At 37.5% G+C, this 17,685-nt stretch overlaps 1 protein-coding gene across 1 annotated transcript in view; it reads right to left on the bottom strand.

Annotated features, from left to right (window-relative positions):
- MET (MET proto-oncogene, receptor tyrosine kinase) overlaps positions 1-17,685 on the bottom strand; it is a 110,463-nt gene that overhangs the window by 29,454 nt on the left and 63,324 nt on the right. Inside the window, exons 5-12 of the mRNA XM_044387785.3 lie at positions 13,974-14,108; positions 13,039-13,212; positions 8,009-8,169; positions 6,171-6,273; positions 5,922-6,058; positions 5,081-5,242; positions 4,180-4,279; positions 107-325 (exon numbers count right to left, since the gene is read on the bottom strand). Coding sequence (XP_044243720.2) covers positions 107-325; positions 4,180-4,279; positions 5,081-5,242; positions 5,922-6,058; positions 6,171-6,273; positions 8,009-8,169; positions 13,039-13,212; positions 13,974-14,108 — 1,191 coding nt within the window. The remainder of the gene's footprint in view (positions 1-106; positions 326-4,179; positions 4,280-5,080; positions 5,243-5,921; positions 6,059-6,170; positions 6,274-8,008; positions 8,170-13,038; positions 13,213-13,973; positions 14,109-17,685) is intronic.

The raw sequence follows: 17,685 nt of genomic DNA, 5'->3' as shown, positions 1-17,685 counted from the left end.
ATGTAGTATAAGATAATGACCCAGTACAACAATTCTATTCATACAGCTATGAAGTCAATTAAGTTCAAGTTGATGATTTAAGAGAGCATTTTTAAGCATTTCTTACCTTAATTTCCAGTACATTTTCATTGCCTATTGAGATCATCACTGGCTTTTCAAAAGGCTTAAACACAGGATTATGTACATAAATGAGATCAAAGTTTTTGGAATGGATCCCATCTAACATGAAAAAGGCTTTGGTTTTCAGAGGGAGTTCCAGATTCAGCTGTTGCAGTGAAGGAGTTGTACAGCAGATTATCTCTGAATTAGAGCGATGTCGACATGCCTATAATAAGACACAATTATCCACTGTACACAGAATGTAGCTTGACAACATCAATAGCAACTTCCACATTTCACTGTTCTAGACAATTAAAAATATATAATTTTTGAAAAAAATTCTGCATTTACTTCCCTAATGTTGAAGAACACATTTCTGGTAACATGATAGATACAAAATCATCCAAACAACACAATCTTTAAAGGAACACAGAGCTCCACTGGCCTGGAATAAGCTATACTGATCTAATTGAAGCTGGCCCTCCCTCCATCACTTTTATTTTCCTTAAGATGACAGGACAGTCACCTGGAGGGACTGCTTCTTTGTTTATGAAACACCAATGGCAGAGTGAGAGCTGGACTTAGTGTGGTTAGAAGGCCTTGATTCACATCATACCTTTAAAATAAGTTGTGAGAATCCGAGCAAAGCCCTTAGGAGGACACTCAGTGTCCCCAGTTAAGAATTAAGATTAAAATGTTATTCACAATGTGTGATACTACATGGTAAGTGCTTTGCCATACTGATGACATTATAATTAGCTACGTATTTAGGTCATTGTATTAGTGTGTTTCAAGCTATCAATTTCTATGTGCCAGATTCTGTGCAAAATAGTTTATAGGCTAGTCTCATCTCATCCTCACAACATTCCTAAGACATAAGTGCTATGATTACCCACATTTTACAGACGAAGAAACTAAACTTTTTGAGCTAATGCCATTAGACCAGGTCGTACAACTCTGAATGGCAGAGTAGGGAACATAAATCCTAGGCCATTGGCTTACATTCACGGCCTTAACTCCCATGCTGTATGGCTTCTTGCTCACTCTATAGTCTATGTAGGTAGTTCTTTTCTTATGCTATTTTACAAAGGTTCTGCTATTATTATTTCATGCACTTTTATCTCTCATTTCAAATCTTCCCCTTTGGAATTCTGATTTATGGAAGTTTGGAAAATGTGGTTTCCTCTTGATTGTGCTTAGACTAAACCAGCAACACAAAGTGGCACATTTGAGGTTAAATGGTTGCATTTTTTCCCCCAAGGAAAAGACAAACAAGCAACAACATCCTTAGATTTCCTTTTCTTTGACAAGTAGAGTTGGAGATAAAACAATTACTTATGCCCACAATAGAAAAAGGACTCAGGATATACGTAAAAAGCACAAATAAAATTGGGTATTTGATATTTTCTTCTAAAAATAATTTAAAAAAATTATCCTACATTTTAAAATGCGTGTTGTAAGCAGATTAAAAAAATACACAGATATAATAGAAACAAAATATTAGTTTTTTAATCAAATTCATATTATAATGCCAAAAGCTATTTGTTATCATCTTGAAAAATGGAAATGAACAGTTTTACTGCCAGTACAATGATTCTCTATTAACAATAAGAAATTTGAAAACTATACAATAAACTGCTGGCTTCTGGGCCATAATGCATATTAATTAATATTAATTTTGTTAAGATGGTGTGTTTTTATTTTATTTTATTATTTTTTTAGTATTTTTGTTTTAAAAGATTATAGAGTTTGCTGGACTTAAAAGTTACTGTGGCTGGATCGGTATATCTAAATCAGACCTGGCCAAGCGTTTTTATTTGTTAAATAATAAATGGGTTCAATTCATCATGGTCAGCTTCAAATTCTATAAGCACCAAGGAACGTGGAAGGAACACATATTTCTTTATGAGGTAGTTCTCACAAACAATAGTCAAATGGAATTCTTCATTCTTGCCCAATTCTAATGCACACTTTTATTGTGATAATATGCTTGTGGCTAAAACAAGAGAAGTTTACATTTCCAGATATATAGAGATAAGATTTTCATCTTCTATCATTGTTTGAATCTTCCTTGGGTTATGGAACTCTTATGTCTCACATCTAAGAGGTTTTTAAATAAATGTTTGATTACTCTGAATGAATAAAGACAAAAGGCATTTACATGTCATCATAATGCTGGTGAGAGAGAAGGAAATTTAGCTATTACTTTAATAACCTAGGCTCAGCATGAATTAGATAAACTAGTAATTTCTCAGATTTCTAAAGAGTCACATGCCAACACCAAGAAGGGTATTCTTATTTGGTTAATGAAAAATTGTTCTGTTTGGCTGTGGAGAAGTGGTGCTCTTTAAATTAATAGCAGTGGTATTCTAACTTTATTTGTGGCCATGTGTGGGGATTGGTTTTAAAGCTCTCTACTTCATACGGTGACTCCCTAGAGTACAATCTCTCAGGAATATGATAAAAATCTAATAATACTCTTCAGAGGTGATGCAATGTGGCTGATTGAGAAGGTCAAGAAAAATCTCATTGGAGATGACCTTATTGTTTGGTGATTTGGCTTGACATTTTTAGCCCCAAATTGGTTTTTGTAATTAAAGAACACTGTGGCCTTAGTCTTCAAGAAATATTGGATGGAGAATCTAAAAGAAAGTGCTGTAATTCAATCTATCACCTGCCCAATCAAGACACTGCTTGAGAGGGGGCACTTAGAACTTTCATTTTTAGTTGAGTGCACAAGTCCAACTAGATGATGGTATTTTACATTAGAGAAAAACATCAACAAAAATATGAAATTCTTGTAAATAACTCCAATCTTCCTAAAGTCTAAACTAAAACTACCATTTCAATGTGAGCTATATAAATTGTTAGACCACAGAATAGGTCAATCACTTTTAAGGAGGCATTCATTTAATTTTGATTGGCTTTGCAAATAAAAGAAGGGAAGGTGGAGAAATACCAAACAACATACACTCTAGGACATCAGTCTTCTAATGCTCTTTCTCATTACTTGATAATATGCTAACAAAGGGACAAGAAGAACAGTAACAACACCGTTCTTACACAGGGATGTAAGAACATATGTGTGCCTGCCACTTAGAACGACAAGGATGCTGCTGCAAGATTAGAGCAAAAGGGCAATGTTCTTTGGTGCATTAAAACAAGGGAGAGAGGAATTCTATGGACTGAAAGTTTGTGCCCCTCCCCAAATCACATGTTGTAACCCTAATCCTCATCATGATGGTATTCGGAGATGGGGCCTCAGGAAGGTAATTAGGTTATGAGAGTGGAGTTCTTATAAGGAGTTAGTGCCCTTATAAGAAGAGATTTAAGGGGCCTGGGTGGCTCAGTCTGTTAATCATCTGACTTTGGTTCAGGTCATGATCTCAGGGTCCTGGGATCAAGCCTGTGGTGGGCTCCCCACTCAGTAGGGATTGCCCTCTTCCTCTGCCCCTCCCCCTGCTCATGCACAGGCTATTTCCCCCTATTTCCTCCTCCCCCTGCTCATGCACAGGCTCTCTTCTCTCTCTCTCAAATAAATAAATAAATAAATAAATCTTTAACAAAAAAATAAGAGACACAAAAGAGCTTGCTTCCTCTTTCTCTTTCTGCCATGCGAGGATACAATGAGAAGGTGGTCTTCTGCAAACCAGAAACAGTGCCCTCACCAGACACCTGGATCTGCGGGCACCTTGATCTTACACTTCCCAGCCTTCAGAACTGCGAGAAATAAATGTCTGTTGTTTAAGTCACCCAGTCTATGGTATTTTTGTTATAGCATCCTGAACTAAGACAGGGAATGATGTAGTTTCTATCTGTACCAACTAGCTTTAAAAATACTGCCTCAAGTTGGAAGTCGTCATTGTCTCTAGCATTTTGTGTGTGTGTGTGTGTGCATTTTATGTGAGCCTGAGGCAAGATAATTTTAGTTGTTGTATAAAATATACTATTTGATCTGTGCTGCAAGGAAGGTAACTAGCAAAATTAAAAGCGAAACCCAAATGTCCTATGTACGCCGAAAGCCAGTGGTAAAGGCAGAGGTGCAAAGTTTTAAGCACAACCATCTCTCAAAGGACTTACCACTGTAAAGTTCCTTCTTGCTTCTAGTACACTTATTACCATCCTCAGGACACTGACTGAATGCAGGTTTTTTCCAACAGCTGTTATTGTGCTCCCACCACTGGCAAAATAAAATAGAAAAATAGCAATATTGAGAGGTTCTTTCTCTACCGAGTATTTTAAGAAAGAGTTAAAGTTCCTACATCTCTTACTAAAGTTAAGAGTTGCTACATCACATGTAGTAACTGCACCTTATAGTCAAAGCCAAAGTCAAATGGATGTTCGGTGGTGACTCTTCTTTGAAAACAACTTATTGAACTTGAAAATATGTTTTAAAATACCTATTTTATAAGTTGAAGAAATGTATTTCTCTTTTTACTCACAAAATATGCAAAAGAAATATTTTTTTCTCTTTTAAAAACAAATCAAAGTAAAATGAACTTAACTCTTGTTAGACAGAATTAATGGAAACAAGGCAGACTGAACTTGGCCCAAGGAAATACTGATTCAAAGGGAGGCTGGTATAGGGAAAAGCTGTGTCTAAAGCAGGCAGAGCAAAAATACACTGAAGAATGGAGGGGAAAAAAGGAATTCCACTTTTGGGCACTAAAGTTAGTACAGACTTGACCTGTACATAATGTAAGTGAATAAATGCTATGGCGGCACCTTAAACTGTTGCACGGAAATCTGTGTAAAATGTAATAGAGTCGGATAAAATGTTTCTTGGCATGAACCTAGCAATGATAAAGTCAAATTGTACTCAGAACCTGAATGTAGTTTTCACTCCTGAATTAGAAAGGCGCCCTTTAAAAGAAATGCAACAGCATCAAAGCCAGAGATAAAACTGCAACTCCTCTTGACTATTTGACAAATCATTCTTATGTTCATTATTTTCTTATACCCATCAGAAGCTTTTACTTACCTAATAAAAGATTTGGTTGGATGAATTGCATAGACAATGGGGTCTTCCTGGTAACTGAAGCTGTTCATCTCTCGGTTGGCTAAGTCAATTTTCAATTTAATAGGGAACTCAGTTGGAGTGGTTTGAGCTGGGGTATAACATTCGAGAATACTATCTGACACACTGAACAAAAAAATTAAGAAAATTGACCTTAGCTATGAGATACACATATTTTAGAATTATATGCATAAATCAAAAGTATATCACTCAATGGCTCCTAAGTGAGAATCTCCAGATGTGTCTCGAAAAAAAGCTCTTTCTAATGTAGCCTATTTACATTTGACTGGATCCCAAACTTAGCCTTGTTGTAGACAAGGCATCTATGACTTCAAAACATTTGGGATTTTAAGCAATTTTTAAAGTAGCTTTTTGGTACTTCATTAAACTGAGCTCTTTGACCTCAAAGAATCAGAAACATAACTTCCCTCTAGACCCAATCTCCCCCATGTTTCTCACATCCCCAAAGTGATTTAGCCTAATTGTAAATCTTGTTGGAAGTGTTTAATTTACTGTCAGTTACCAGAATCTCACAGCTCACAGCATAGCCAGGATACTAAGATGTAACACTAGAGAAGGTAGATGGGAAGATGAAACTTAAAAAGTGGAATTAATAAACATAAGGGAAGGGTAGAAAAATCAGCAAAAGGGAATGGGAAGGAGGAAGTTTTATCAGTAGGGGAGTAAATAATATACATCTTGATTTTCTTCCACAAAAAAAAAAAAAGAACAAACTTTTCTTGATTTGTTAGTTATAGATACTAATCCTACTTGACTGATGCAACAAAAAATAAATTTACAACACCTTTTTAAAGTACATGTTTTTCCACCAATTGAAATGTGTCTAGAATTCCCACTGTTTAGGTGCTTTCCAGTTAAAGTAAGCAAGGTGCCGCCAGTCTTAGGACCATAACTTGGAGAAATACTTGTTATTATAGGATCCTGAATAGGAAATAAAAACAAAACAAAACAAAGTAACTTGTTAATTTTATAACTCTAAAGAGATGAAGTAACAAATATCCTAGTTCTTGAGAACAGTAGTGTGTAGACTTACCACATAGGAAAATGCACTATATTGTGCTGTCCCTCGACCATTTGCAATAATTATGGATATATTGAAATGCTCATTCACTGCAGGACCAACTGTGCATTTCAGCCTGAAAAAAACCCCAAAGTTTAATATGTTGCAAATCCAAAGGCTTCTTCTGGTTTGGCTGTTTTATGGGAAGGAATATTAACTGTAAATTCTGAGCTGGCTAGTCTGAATAGCAAGCAGTTTTGTGGTAAGCATGAGAGCTAAAAATCATATATTTCCATTTCTGTACTATTACACTTCACACAGACAACACAGGAACTGTTAATCAATATAGACCTCACCAACTGAAAAATTCTTAGCAATCTAAGTCTAATCCTCTAAAATTGTAGGCATAATGTTTGGCATACTTAAGATAAAGTATTTCAACACCATATGAAACAGTGGGCTAATTATAAATAAACCGAATCTTTCATTAAAGTATGTCAACAGGTACATTTCTGTGGTTACATGTGTCACATGTATATTACCTTAAAAATAATGAAATTGTAACAGGCTTTCCATAGAATTATTTTTAAATTGATAAGCTTACAGTCCTGAAAAAGTATAAATATGATTTGTTTTGTTAAGCAACTTTTAAAAGAAGAGAATTAAGTATGTTTTGCTTTTACAGGCTCTCATATATAAAGCAACGAATAAGAACTTACAAGGGAGATTTCTAGAAAGAATTTGTTTTCCCATTAGCCTAAACAAGTACATGAATTGATGTTTTGGTCTCAGTAAATGAGTACATTTAGACCTCTCTGATCCTGGAAGGAATTCTACAAGGTATAAAATAACCACTTGATAGAAGAGGCTCAACCATACAACTGGAAATGTTTGTTTGTTATTACTACACGATAACTAAACATTTCTGGATACTCCGTTCATTATGGGATTTACATTTGATAGAAGGTGAATGGAGAAAATGGAGGAACAAACACACATCTCGGATCAGGAGAGTTGAGTCTGAAGGCCTGTTAAGCTCTTACTCTTTGGATTGCCTCTGCTAAACTATACTCCACCTTTTTTTCTCTTTTTAAAGATTTATTTATTTGTCAGAGCTAGAGAGCACAAGCAGGGGAAGTGGCAGGCAGAGCAAGGAGTGCGATGTGGGACTCGATCCCAGGACTCTGGGATCATGACCTGAGCAGAAGGCAGAGGCTCAACTGACTGAGTCACCCAGGCGACCCTACACGCCGCCTTTCTGAACTTCAGACACCACCTTTGTAAAATCGGTATGGTATCCTGGGATGAATGGCTAAATGAGATATACTCCTTACATTACAATACCAATAAATTTCAGCTGAATATAAATTTAAGTGCATCAAAAAAATAAAAAAGAAAGAAACAAGTCTCAAAAATGTGACTGAGCTGCTTTACTATGTTTCTGGGGTTTAGAAAGTGAATTTAGAAGAGAGGGTCTTTATTGAGTTGTTTACTGATTTTTATAGAAAAAGCCATTGGAGACTCTATATTTGAAGACTTTAAAGATGGAGCAACTACAACCAGTGCTGTTCTTTCAAATCTACCCAAACAATTTCTGAAGAAATGTAACAAAAATGGTTGAAAAACTCCCAGATGCTGGATTCTTCTTCTTTTTTTTTTTTTTACCTAGGTAATATTACCGTTCTCCCTCTTTTTTAAAATCCTGGTAAGTAAATAGGATTAAAAACAAAAGAGTTCCACAAGAGATATTAGAAGGCCAAGATCCTTTCTAATTCAAGACATGGACTTTTGGGACAGTCTTTACAAGCATTCATTCTAAAACACAACCTGTTTTCCAACCACACCCCAGAAAAGCATTCTAAGATCCTTACATATTTGTTGTGCTCTCACTTAAGGTCAAGGTGCAGCTGTCATTTCCAAGAAGAACTTTGGTTTTCTTTAAATCAAATTTATTATTCCTCCTGAATCCAAAGTCCCAGCCACATACGGTCAGCATTGTCCCTCCTTCCAAGGGTGCACTAGTTGGGGAAACCTACAAGGACAACCAAAACTTAAAAAAAAGCTCAAACATTATTTTTTGTTTGTGTGCAAAACAAACAAAATATGTATCCTCAGTCTGAAATTTTTCTATTCTGCCACTGTCTTAAAAAATGGAATTTTCACTGCAGGAAAAAGGGTCACAAATTTCACAGAAGCTGGAACAAATATTAAAACTATCTAAGATGTGCTGATGAAATAAGTTGTTTTGGGGAGATCCAGAGATGGGACAGAGAGCAGAGTCAGCCTGGATGGAAATGAAGGGCCTTTTCTGGGCCACTCTGAAGTGAATTCATCTGGTAATCTTCCAGGGTGGAGTAGACAGTTTGGGCCCAGAGTTTCACATTCTTGTAACTCTCATTGTAACTCTTTCATGGGCCCTCCAGATCAAACTCTGATCAAAAATCTTTCATGGGCCCTAGAAGTCAAGCACCAATATGTGTCTTGCTCTGTGCATGAGCTGGGTGTTTGCTATAGTCTTGTGCTATGGTATTCCCCACCTAGAGAAAAAAGAAAGTCACACAGTGAAAATACCTCGTGGTATCCAGTGTTTTCTCAGTTGCATTCAGCAGCTATCATAACACCAAACACATAGATGGTATTCAACATATACTTACCATTCACCATTCATTATAAATCATCTACTATGTGCCAACCACTAACAAATGAATATATGAATCAATTTCCTTATACTTATTAATTCATATTTATTACTGATTTGGAATGTTTCTTTTTTTTTTTAAATATGGTCACCATTTGATATATACCAGCTGGTTAGCTGACACACCCAGCTTTTAAAAAATGATGTAATTTTAAATAAATACATACAATATATTATTTCTATTAGAAAAAGATATTCCCCTCTTTAAGAAAACTAGAGAGAGCCCCAAATGTGATCTGTATTGTAGCAATGTTTTTAATTATCTCTCTTGGCAATATTTTACGTCTTATTTCTAGAGCTGATTTTTTTCTCCCCTCATGTTCAATGTTAAATAAATAGGTTCATTTTTCTATTGCAGGCTTACTTTTGGTGTGTCGAAAGTATAATTTGAGTTCATTAATACAATTTTGGCAACTGTGACATAAGATAGCAGTAGGTGTTTATGAAGTCTATAAGACAACTGTTCTTAGGCTAAAACTATTAAAACAAAACAAATTTCTAAGTTAAAAATAAGCTTCTCCCTGGCAGCTTTGTCACAATTGAGAAAGGAAATGCTCTTTTGGGGGGGGGGGGACACATATTGTAAATTGTGCTGTAAAGTACAATGGTGGGAAAACATAGTGCCACCATACAGGCAACTCGAAAACCAGTAAAGGTGTTTGCTAAAGGCCAGTTAGTAAAAGTCTAAAAGTGTTTCTTTCACAATTTAGAAGGGCTTTCAGCAAAATTCAAATTTGCAAATATTCCCATTCATCCCTAGTAAACAATCGCAAACCAAAGTCTTAACTTACCCTTGCTACCAAATCCCTTTAGTCTTAGCTTAATGCTTTTACGATAGCTATTTTATCCATAAAATCCATTACACACTTGTGCTGTCCGTGAAAACTTACCTTGTCCATGTCTAGGCAAATGAGAACTGCTCGAGAAAAAAATACCTGTTCACTATTATGTTAGAAATCCAGTAGGAGGGGCGCCTGGGTGGCGTAGTTGTTAAGCGTCTGCCTTCGGCTCAGGGCATGATCCCGGCGTTCTGGGATCGAGCCCCACATCAGGCTTCCCTGCTAGGAGCCTGCTTTTTCCTCTCCCACTCCCCCTGCTTGTATTCCCTCTCTCGCTGGCTGTCTCTCTCTGTTAAATAAATAAAATCTTTAAAAAAATTAAAAAAAAAGAAATCCAGTAGGAGAAGGCAAGGCATCTAACCCTCCCGGACTCTCTTCAGCCTGAGGCAGCCACACAGCTGCCTTTCCCTTGTTTCAGGAGGAGGTTCCCTCACAGAAAACAGCTGCCTAAGGCTGATATTGGCCCGAGCCTGCCTCTTAGATTCTCCCGTTCTATGTAAAAATTGAAGTCTGTCACTCTATATACATCATCACTTTCTACATAAGGCAAATGGATTGGGTGATGATTTGAGAAAAGACACTGAGAGTTGTTCAGTTGGTGTGCTGACAACAGAAATGGAGATGATAAAACCTTTGCTAGTCAATTGGTCAGGACTCAAAAGTTCAGCTCAACTTAGCTTTCCTCCCTGGGCTGAGATATTAGAGCAGGGCATCAAAACATTTCCCCCTTAGCTTATGGGGTAATGTTCACTCTTCCAGGGGAAAAGGAAGGAAGTGGTTTTGGACAACACACCCTCGGATAGAACCAACAATGAGCTGGCAAACTGTGAGTTATCCTGAAGGGCAGGGAAACTCTGTGGGAAGGAAATGAGTGTCCGGCATAAAGGCACAGAGGCTAGGTCTCCCACCTGTCTGGACAGGGCAGAAACAGCCACCAAAGCAGCTAACACCCTTTCATAGGTGAAAATGATTTAAACGATCACATTTTCAAAACCCACCAAGATAATACATGAGAACGCTAAAACAACAATAAAACCCCCATGGAAAATTAGAATTTGCCTCTTCAGTAGTTAAAAAGTCACAAATACATTGGTGGTAGCCTGAATGACACCCCCCTCCACCCCCGCCCCATAAGATATCACTGTTGCTTCTTATCTGAGTCTTCCAATCAATTAATAAACCATTTTATTGTCTCACTGGGACTGAATTCAATCCTACAAGATATGACAATTTTATCTTAATAAATTCAGAACGCATTGTAAAGTGCTCTTCCTTTTCTGAAGCATTTCTCATTCCTCTTTAAGTATGAGATCAGATAACATGTTTGAAACAAAATAATAGGCTTGCAATCCTGAAATCTCTCTTATGTGGAATTGCAAAGAATTTCAGTCACTGAACATCATGTACCTTGAAAAGCAGGTTAACTCACATTTACTGGAAAGTGAAACTATACACTAGTTGGGTTTTGTGCCTATAGTGTTTAAGACAGATAAGAAATAGATGAATAATCTGTCTTATTTTTTGCAGTAAGAATGCTAAATGTCACGGTCTAGTGCAGCATGAAATCTTCCTAACAACTATGAACCAAAAGGGATTTATGGACTCAGCTGCACTACTTTCCTCCTAACCGTACAGCCCAAGCCTCACTGACTCGTGCACAATGCAAAGCAACCTCTTAAAATCAGCAACTACAGAAAGTTGGAGTTAGGAAAGGTGAGAGTAGAGGGAGATTTAAACACTGTGAGAGATTCTTTGGTTCCAGAAAATCCTAAAATATTTAGTTGTTTTAAAAAAAACCCATTTTAATATGGCTTTCATGAGTAATTTGTACTTTGGTCAAATTAAATGTTCCATTTGCACAGGCTCTCAACCTGCTCTATATTTAAAACACCTAGTTTGGCTATTTTTGAAATGAAATTATTGTGACTCAATTGCACGTATGCACCCCCCCCCCATATACTCTCCCCATATCTCTTTCATAGAATTGCTGAGTTCAGATTTCTAGTGTCTCAAATTGCCAAGGCTGTGTGTTTAAAAAAGTATAAAACTGCACGTAGTTTTAAAAATATACTAAACCACAAAAAGGGTGTATAATACCACAGTATAGATCTAGGTTTGTTTTCTTACTGTCTTCTAGTTTATTCCCTGGCCGATCAAGCTAAGTCTTAATAACTGTGTTTCACTTAACAGAAAATGATTTGGTTTAAAACCCAGTCACCCTGCACAAATCTTGCCCCAAACCGTAACTAAATGAAAACAGCCATGCGCTTGGGGGGCGGTTCTTGTTCTGACTTGCACACTTTGTTTACTTGGGCTTGATCCAGGCGACCGAGACCTTTAACTTGAGTCTTTCACAAGAATCATTTACTAAAGTCCAACTGTTCTATATGTGAGCAGGGAAAATACATACTGGGTCCTCACCAGGGAATTATTTTCAAGCAAAAATGTATTTGGATCGAGACATTTAAAAAAAATTGCCATGGAGATTTTCACAGTACCAAATATCTGCTTAAACAAATAAGGCAGCAGAGAGCTGGAGAGCATGGCTACAATGCCATGACTGAGCTCACTGCCAGAAGCTAAGTTCTCTAATAGGAGGAGGCACTTTTCTTTTGTTCAGACCGCATTTCCTTAGTGTCTAGAAGAGCGCTGCTATATGGTATGCAGTCAATAAATATTTTTGGACTGAATTAAAGAATGAAATGGCTCACAGAGTATAGATGTTAGTATGAGTCATCAGTTGTACCTGTAGTGTTCTTCCAGGAACTCTGAAAGAAGGCACATAGCCACCCATGGGTGTTCACTGTCCACTTGCCTCCCACACTGGCCTGGGAAGTAACCTCTAGTCTTATGTGTGATGAGACAAAGTCATCACCTATACATCAGACAGGAAGAAATCTTCTGTACTTTCGGCCCCAGCATAGCTGGCATCCCTAGCTCGCATGGTTCAGTTTAAGATTCTGGGTTATGCTTAAGATCTCTGTGTGTGGTGGAGGCTCATGTCTGGGCACCCGGTAGATTAAGTAGGTGGTGAGGAATCACTGAGTCAGATGGGTCAGGTGGGAAAAGGTCCCAGGGTGAGGAAATGGGGAGCAATGTTGCTCACTAGCCACCACTCTTTTATTCACAAAGCACTAAGGGAGAGCAACTTGCTCAAGGAGAGAACTACTTAGTGAGTGTAAGGCAAGTATCAGGTACAGGGCTCAGGGTGATGTGCCCAAATGCCACCCGGAAGGAAAACCGTGGAGAAGGATGGTGCTTTGGCTGATGTCTCACGGCTAAAAGAATAAGTTGAATTTAGAATTTTTTCATTAATGGGATTTATGTTTATCAAAAGCACAGGTGACAGCTGACAGATTCCTACCTCATAGATTGTAGGCAGACAGATCTCCTGAGTCCATGTTCCAGTGGGGCATTCCTCCAATTGCACACATTTGTCATGGCACCAGCCACACTGCACAAAGGGAGGGGCGGAGAGACACTGACTGCAGGACTGGAAATGTTCACAGCCTAAGCCATTCAGTGGGATCTTGGTGATCTGTGAAGAAAAGTGATGGAAAGAGCTTCCAGAGGGGTTTTTTGTTTGTTCAATGAAAACTAAATACACTAAAGATACATGTAAATAAAATTGCATAGAGTCTACTAGAGATAGCACCTATGTGTGAAAATCATGTAATAACGACTAAGTGATTTAAACAAAAAAACCAAATTCCTTCCTTTCCTCTATTGTTAGTGTATATGTGATAAACATTACCATTACTGTCCAGGGAACACACGGACTGTCATGCAATGTTAGAGATTTTATTTACTAGGGACATTTTGCTCTGTCTGAGATGATTTTAAAATAACAAGAGAGTATAATTTAAGCTGCTGGAAAACACACTTGAACCCCTGGGAAATTCTAAGTAAGTTTACATATCATTTGGCATCAGGATGCACCTCCTTCTCTCAGAGAAGAGGGATTACCAGCTGGTGTCAGATTCCAATGTACATTTCAGGACTTATCTGTCTGCATTAGAGTTCTGCCCTTAGGACCATAATTCTCATTCTGCGCATTTGTTTTTCTCATTGAGAAATATAGGACAAAAGGAGAAGTACACATTATGAAGAGGACCTCCCTTTGGTCCAATCTTCCTGAATAAAGATTTAACTTAGTTTCAGAAGATCTCTGGAATACTCAAGAAATAATCTGAGAGAGGAGAGGTGAATGCAAGACCAAGAGAGAAGTTAAAAAAGACCATATGATACACACTGTAAAAATCCACTCAGGGAAAACCTCCCTGTGGGAACAGGGCTTACTTTCTTCCCAGTGACGACCAGTGTGTAGCCATTTTGGTTTAATGGGTGCTCCACAATTGCTTCTGGAGACACAGGGTGGGAATCCAGGCGAAAATTCACATGAGGGGTTGACGATCCTGATCGAGAAACCACAACCTGAGAGACAAAACACAAATGACCTTAGTCCAACAAGCTCAGTTTACATACAAGTGGAAAATGTGGATGATAATGCTAATAACAGATTAGGAGAGCTTGTGGGTATTTGAACTAAAGGCCCTGTAGTTTATCTCATTCTAAATCAATAGGACATCTCCTAATCTCCTGTCTTGAAGACAGTTCATCTGAACCCCCAAGGCAGACTTTTGCATATGATCTTTTAATGGTGTATAGGGAAGGAGATCTTTCAGTCAATCAGCCAGCACATGCAGACAAGTCCTCACAATTGTACTGGGAACTGGAGGAGCCAAAACTCTCCCCAGAACTGAAGACCTCACTTACACTACAAGGATTTCAAATTATTTTTTAAATTTATTCTCCATTCCTGCCCCACTGGACAGCTTTCCTCGACCTAATGGAACAGATAGTGGACAGGGAGTCTGGAGGACCTGGATCTAGTTCCAGCTTTGCTACTCTTAAGCCATATTTATAGATCTTCTGAGGTCAAAATAAGCCTTCAGTTACTTTAAAATAATGTGCTGTTGTTTTTATAAACCATTGTCCAGTCAGATGTTATTTCTTGGATTATAAAGTTCTGCTTCTTGACCTGGTTTTATAATAAGGTCTGATGGTTTTAACAATGCCTTGGAAATGAGGTTTGATGACTTGCGTCATTCTTGCTTTGAGGTATTTCTAATTTGGGATGTTTCTCAGCTTTATAATTTCCATTTTCTCTAACTACTAGAACCCAGTATTAATGAAGTCCAGGGATAAAATCAGAATGACTGGGGTGCCTGGGTGGCTCAATAGGTTAAGCGTCTGCCTTCGGCTCAGGTCATGATCTCAGGGTCCAGGGATCAAACCCTGCTCAGTGAGGAGCCTGCTTCTCCCTCTCCCTCTGCACTGCCCCCCACCAAAATAAATAAATAAATAAATCTTTTTAAAAAAGTTTTTAAAAAGTCAGAATGACTATCAGAGATGAACACTAAGACTTAGTGTTCACTCAGCACTTTCAAATAAAAGAAAGACTTTTATTCTTAAATAGGCAATCGATTTTTATCAATATGAGGTGCAGGAGGCCGAATGTAGCCCTGGGCTTGAAACTGCCTTTCTGAAATTGTCCAACATCCCAAATACCGCTTTATGTTTCTGTCATGAGTATGAAACCATGGGACAAACATGGGGATCTGCGAGATTATGATTAGTTAAATAACCGTTCCCTCTGCATCAGCTTTTTCATTTGTAAAATGGGAATGAAAATTACAGGTATAATTAAATGCTTAGTACTCTAACAAATTCACACACAACATATAAATATTTTGGGGAACTAGGTGTAAATTTTTTCTTCAGCACAAAGAGTCAAGTTGCTTGAAACAATTTGGGAAGATGCCCAAGTATCTAATTTGCTCCCAGACAGTGCGTTGTTGATAGAGAAACTAACCAAACTCACATACATCCATAAAAGCTAAACATCATGACATTTTGTTCTAACACTTGTTCTATCCCAAACACTCAGCACTTTCAAAACATCTCCATTAAGCAGGGTGGCTATATTTGCACAGAAGTTAAATGATGGATCAAAGGTCATTTGGTCAGGATGAGAAAGGATGGAAACTGTTGTTATGCCTAAATGTAGGGCCAAATAGTTATCTGTGACTTTTGTAGCCAGAGTATAAAGAAGTTCAATTACCAGTCCTACCTCCCTCCTGGGTGCAGGTTACGAGCAGCATATCAGGATATCAGACTTTTAACACCTCTATCCCAAATTGTCCAAATTTCAGTTATCCAATTTTTCAATTTTGACTTACTTCTGGTGCTCAGCACTTGTTTTTCCTATCCACCCACCCTCATTTTTTTTTCATATTTCCCTGACTGTTGCCAATCACCTCCAACTACAAAGGCGAAAAAAAAAAACTCCTTCTCTCACACACAGGTCAAAAACAAAATCAAACCCCAGCCTCTCTTAATAACTGCACTCTGTTCTCTGCCTCATTTTGTGCTTTTCATTTCACTGAAGATTATTCATCCCTCTGAACCTTCCTATGAATATTTGCATTTTGCCTCTCTCTTGTATCTTCCATTCTATTCAGACCTGCTACATAACAATCAACTCTTAGGACCCCCTTTTCTCCTATCTTTTTGCTCTCTTTAATATCATTTCTCATATTTATAATAAGCAATCCCTTCCTAATTACGAGGTCATTATCTTTGACTTTATCAAATATCTGAAGCCCATTCAAATGTTCATTTCCCAGAAAGGATTAACCTTTGTCTCTCTTTTCAGAAAGAAGCTCTTTGCATCTCTGGATCTTGGGTAGATTGATTTAAGTGTATTCCCTGTTCAGACTTTTTGTCTGGAGAGCACCATATATATGGTGACTGAGCCAGTCATTTAAGAGCTTTAAATGTTTTTTCGTTTACTTCTCACAATAATCCTACAAGGTAGGTACTATTATTTTCCGTAAAGAAAATATAACAGAGAATTTTAGCTAGAAAGTACAAGAGTCAGGTTTCCAAGGAGCTTTATCTAACGCCAGAATCCGATTTGCTTGACCTCTTCTTAAACACTCAACTGCTACACTCTTGGAGCACCAGAGTAAATACCAATAAAAAGCTTCAACTCTGAGCTCTCAAGAGCCACTCGTGAGTCAAAGCATTAAAACAAATTTCACAATATATTTGCCTTGCCAAATACTCCTTGTTTCAGTAATCTTGGCTGCACAAGTTAAGTGTGCCTAAGGAGAAAGACTCCACATCTCAATAGTTTTTGGTGGCACAGAGGAAATTTTACTAGTAGAGCCAGTGAGGTCTACTTTTGATCATGAGCTAGGATGAGCATGGCTTCAAATAGAAAATGGGATGAACCAGAGAAAACAGGAAGGCTGTAGGGAAAAGTGAGATACCTGGAGTTTTAAGCAGAGGCCCTATCACAGATGCAAATACCTTTGTGCTGATCATTTCTAGTAAGGAAACCTACTTCTATAAAATGCCAAGAATGCTTTTCTATCATTCATTCCTCACTTTATCTTGTTGCTAGAATTCCAAACAATGGAGTAACCACATTAACCCTCAAAATACCCCTGTAGCAATGTTTTTAAAGAAATTAGAAGCTCCTTTTGGTTGTCATGGAGATATTTCTAAGGACAGGACTGAACCTAGCATTTAAATTTAATTCTTAGGATAACTAGTACGAAACAGAAGACTGGCAATTATCTTTGACTGTGTTGACAGCTAATCTTTAATGCTTAGGTCTCAAAACAAGAAACAAAAAACAAAAAACAAAACCCTTTTCTCTAATGCTCCTGAAAATACAAGACTAATATGTTTGGGTGTGAGGGAGTTAGGGAGGAATCCACATGTACTTGATTGTTGTGGCTATGATCTCAATTATCTGGGAGAGGACATGAGGAAGAAATATATGTACAAATAAAATAAAACCTACGTGGGTAGGTTCCAAAATCCATAAACCTAAACAAATTAATTTTGGTTACTCAAAGGCCAGATTCCCTCACTCCACACATAGAGATTTATTTTTTAATTTTTATTTATTTTATAGATTTTATTTATTTATTTATTT

The sequence above is a fragment of the Ursus arctos genome, unplaced genomic scaffold (assembly GCF_023065955.2).
Source record: "Ursus arctos isolate Adak ecotype North America unplaced genomic scaffold, UrsArc2.0 scaffold_3, whole genome shotgun sequence".
Taxonomy (NCBI): Eukaryota; Metazoa; Chordata; class Mammalia; order Carnivora; family Ursidae; genus Ursus; species Ursus arctos.
The sequence above is the reverse complement of the archived record's forward strand: the minus strand, read 5'-3'. Positions and strand labels throughout refer to the sequence as shown.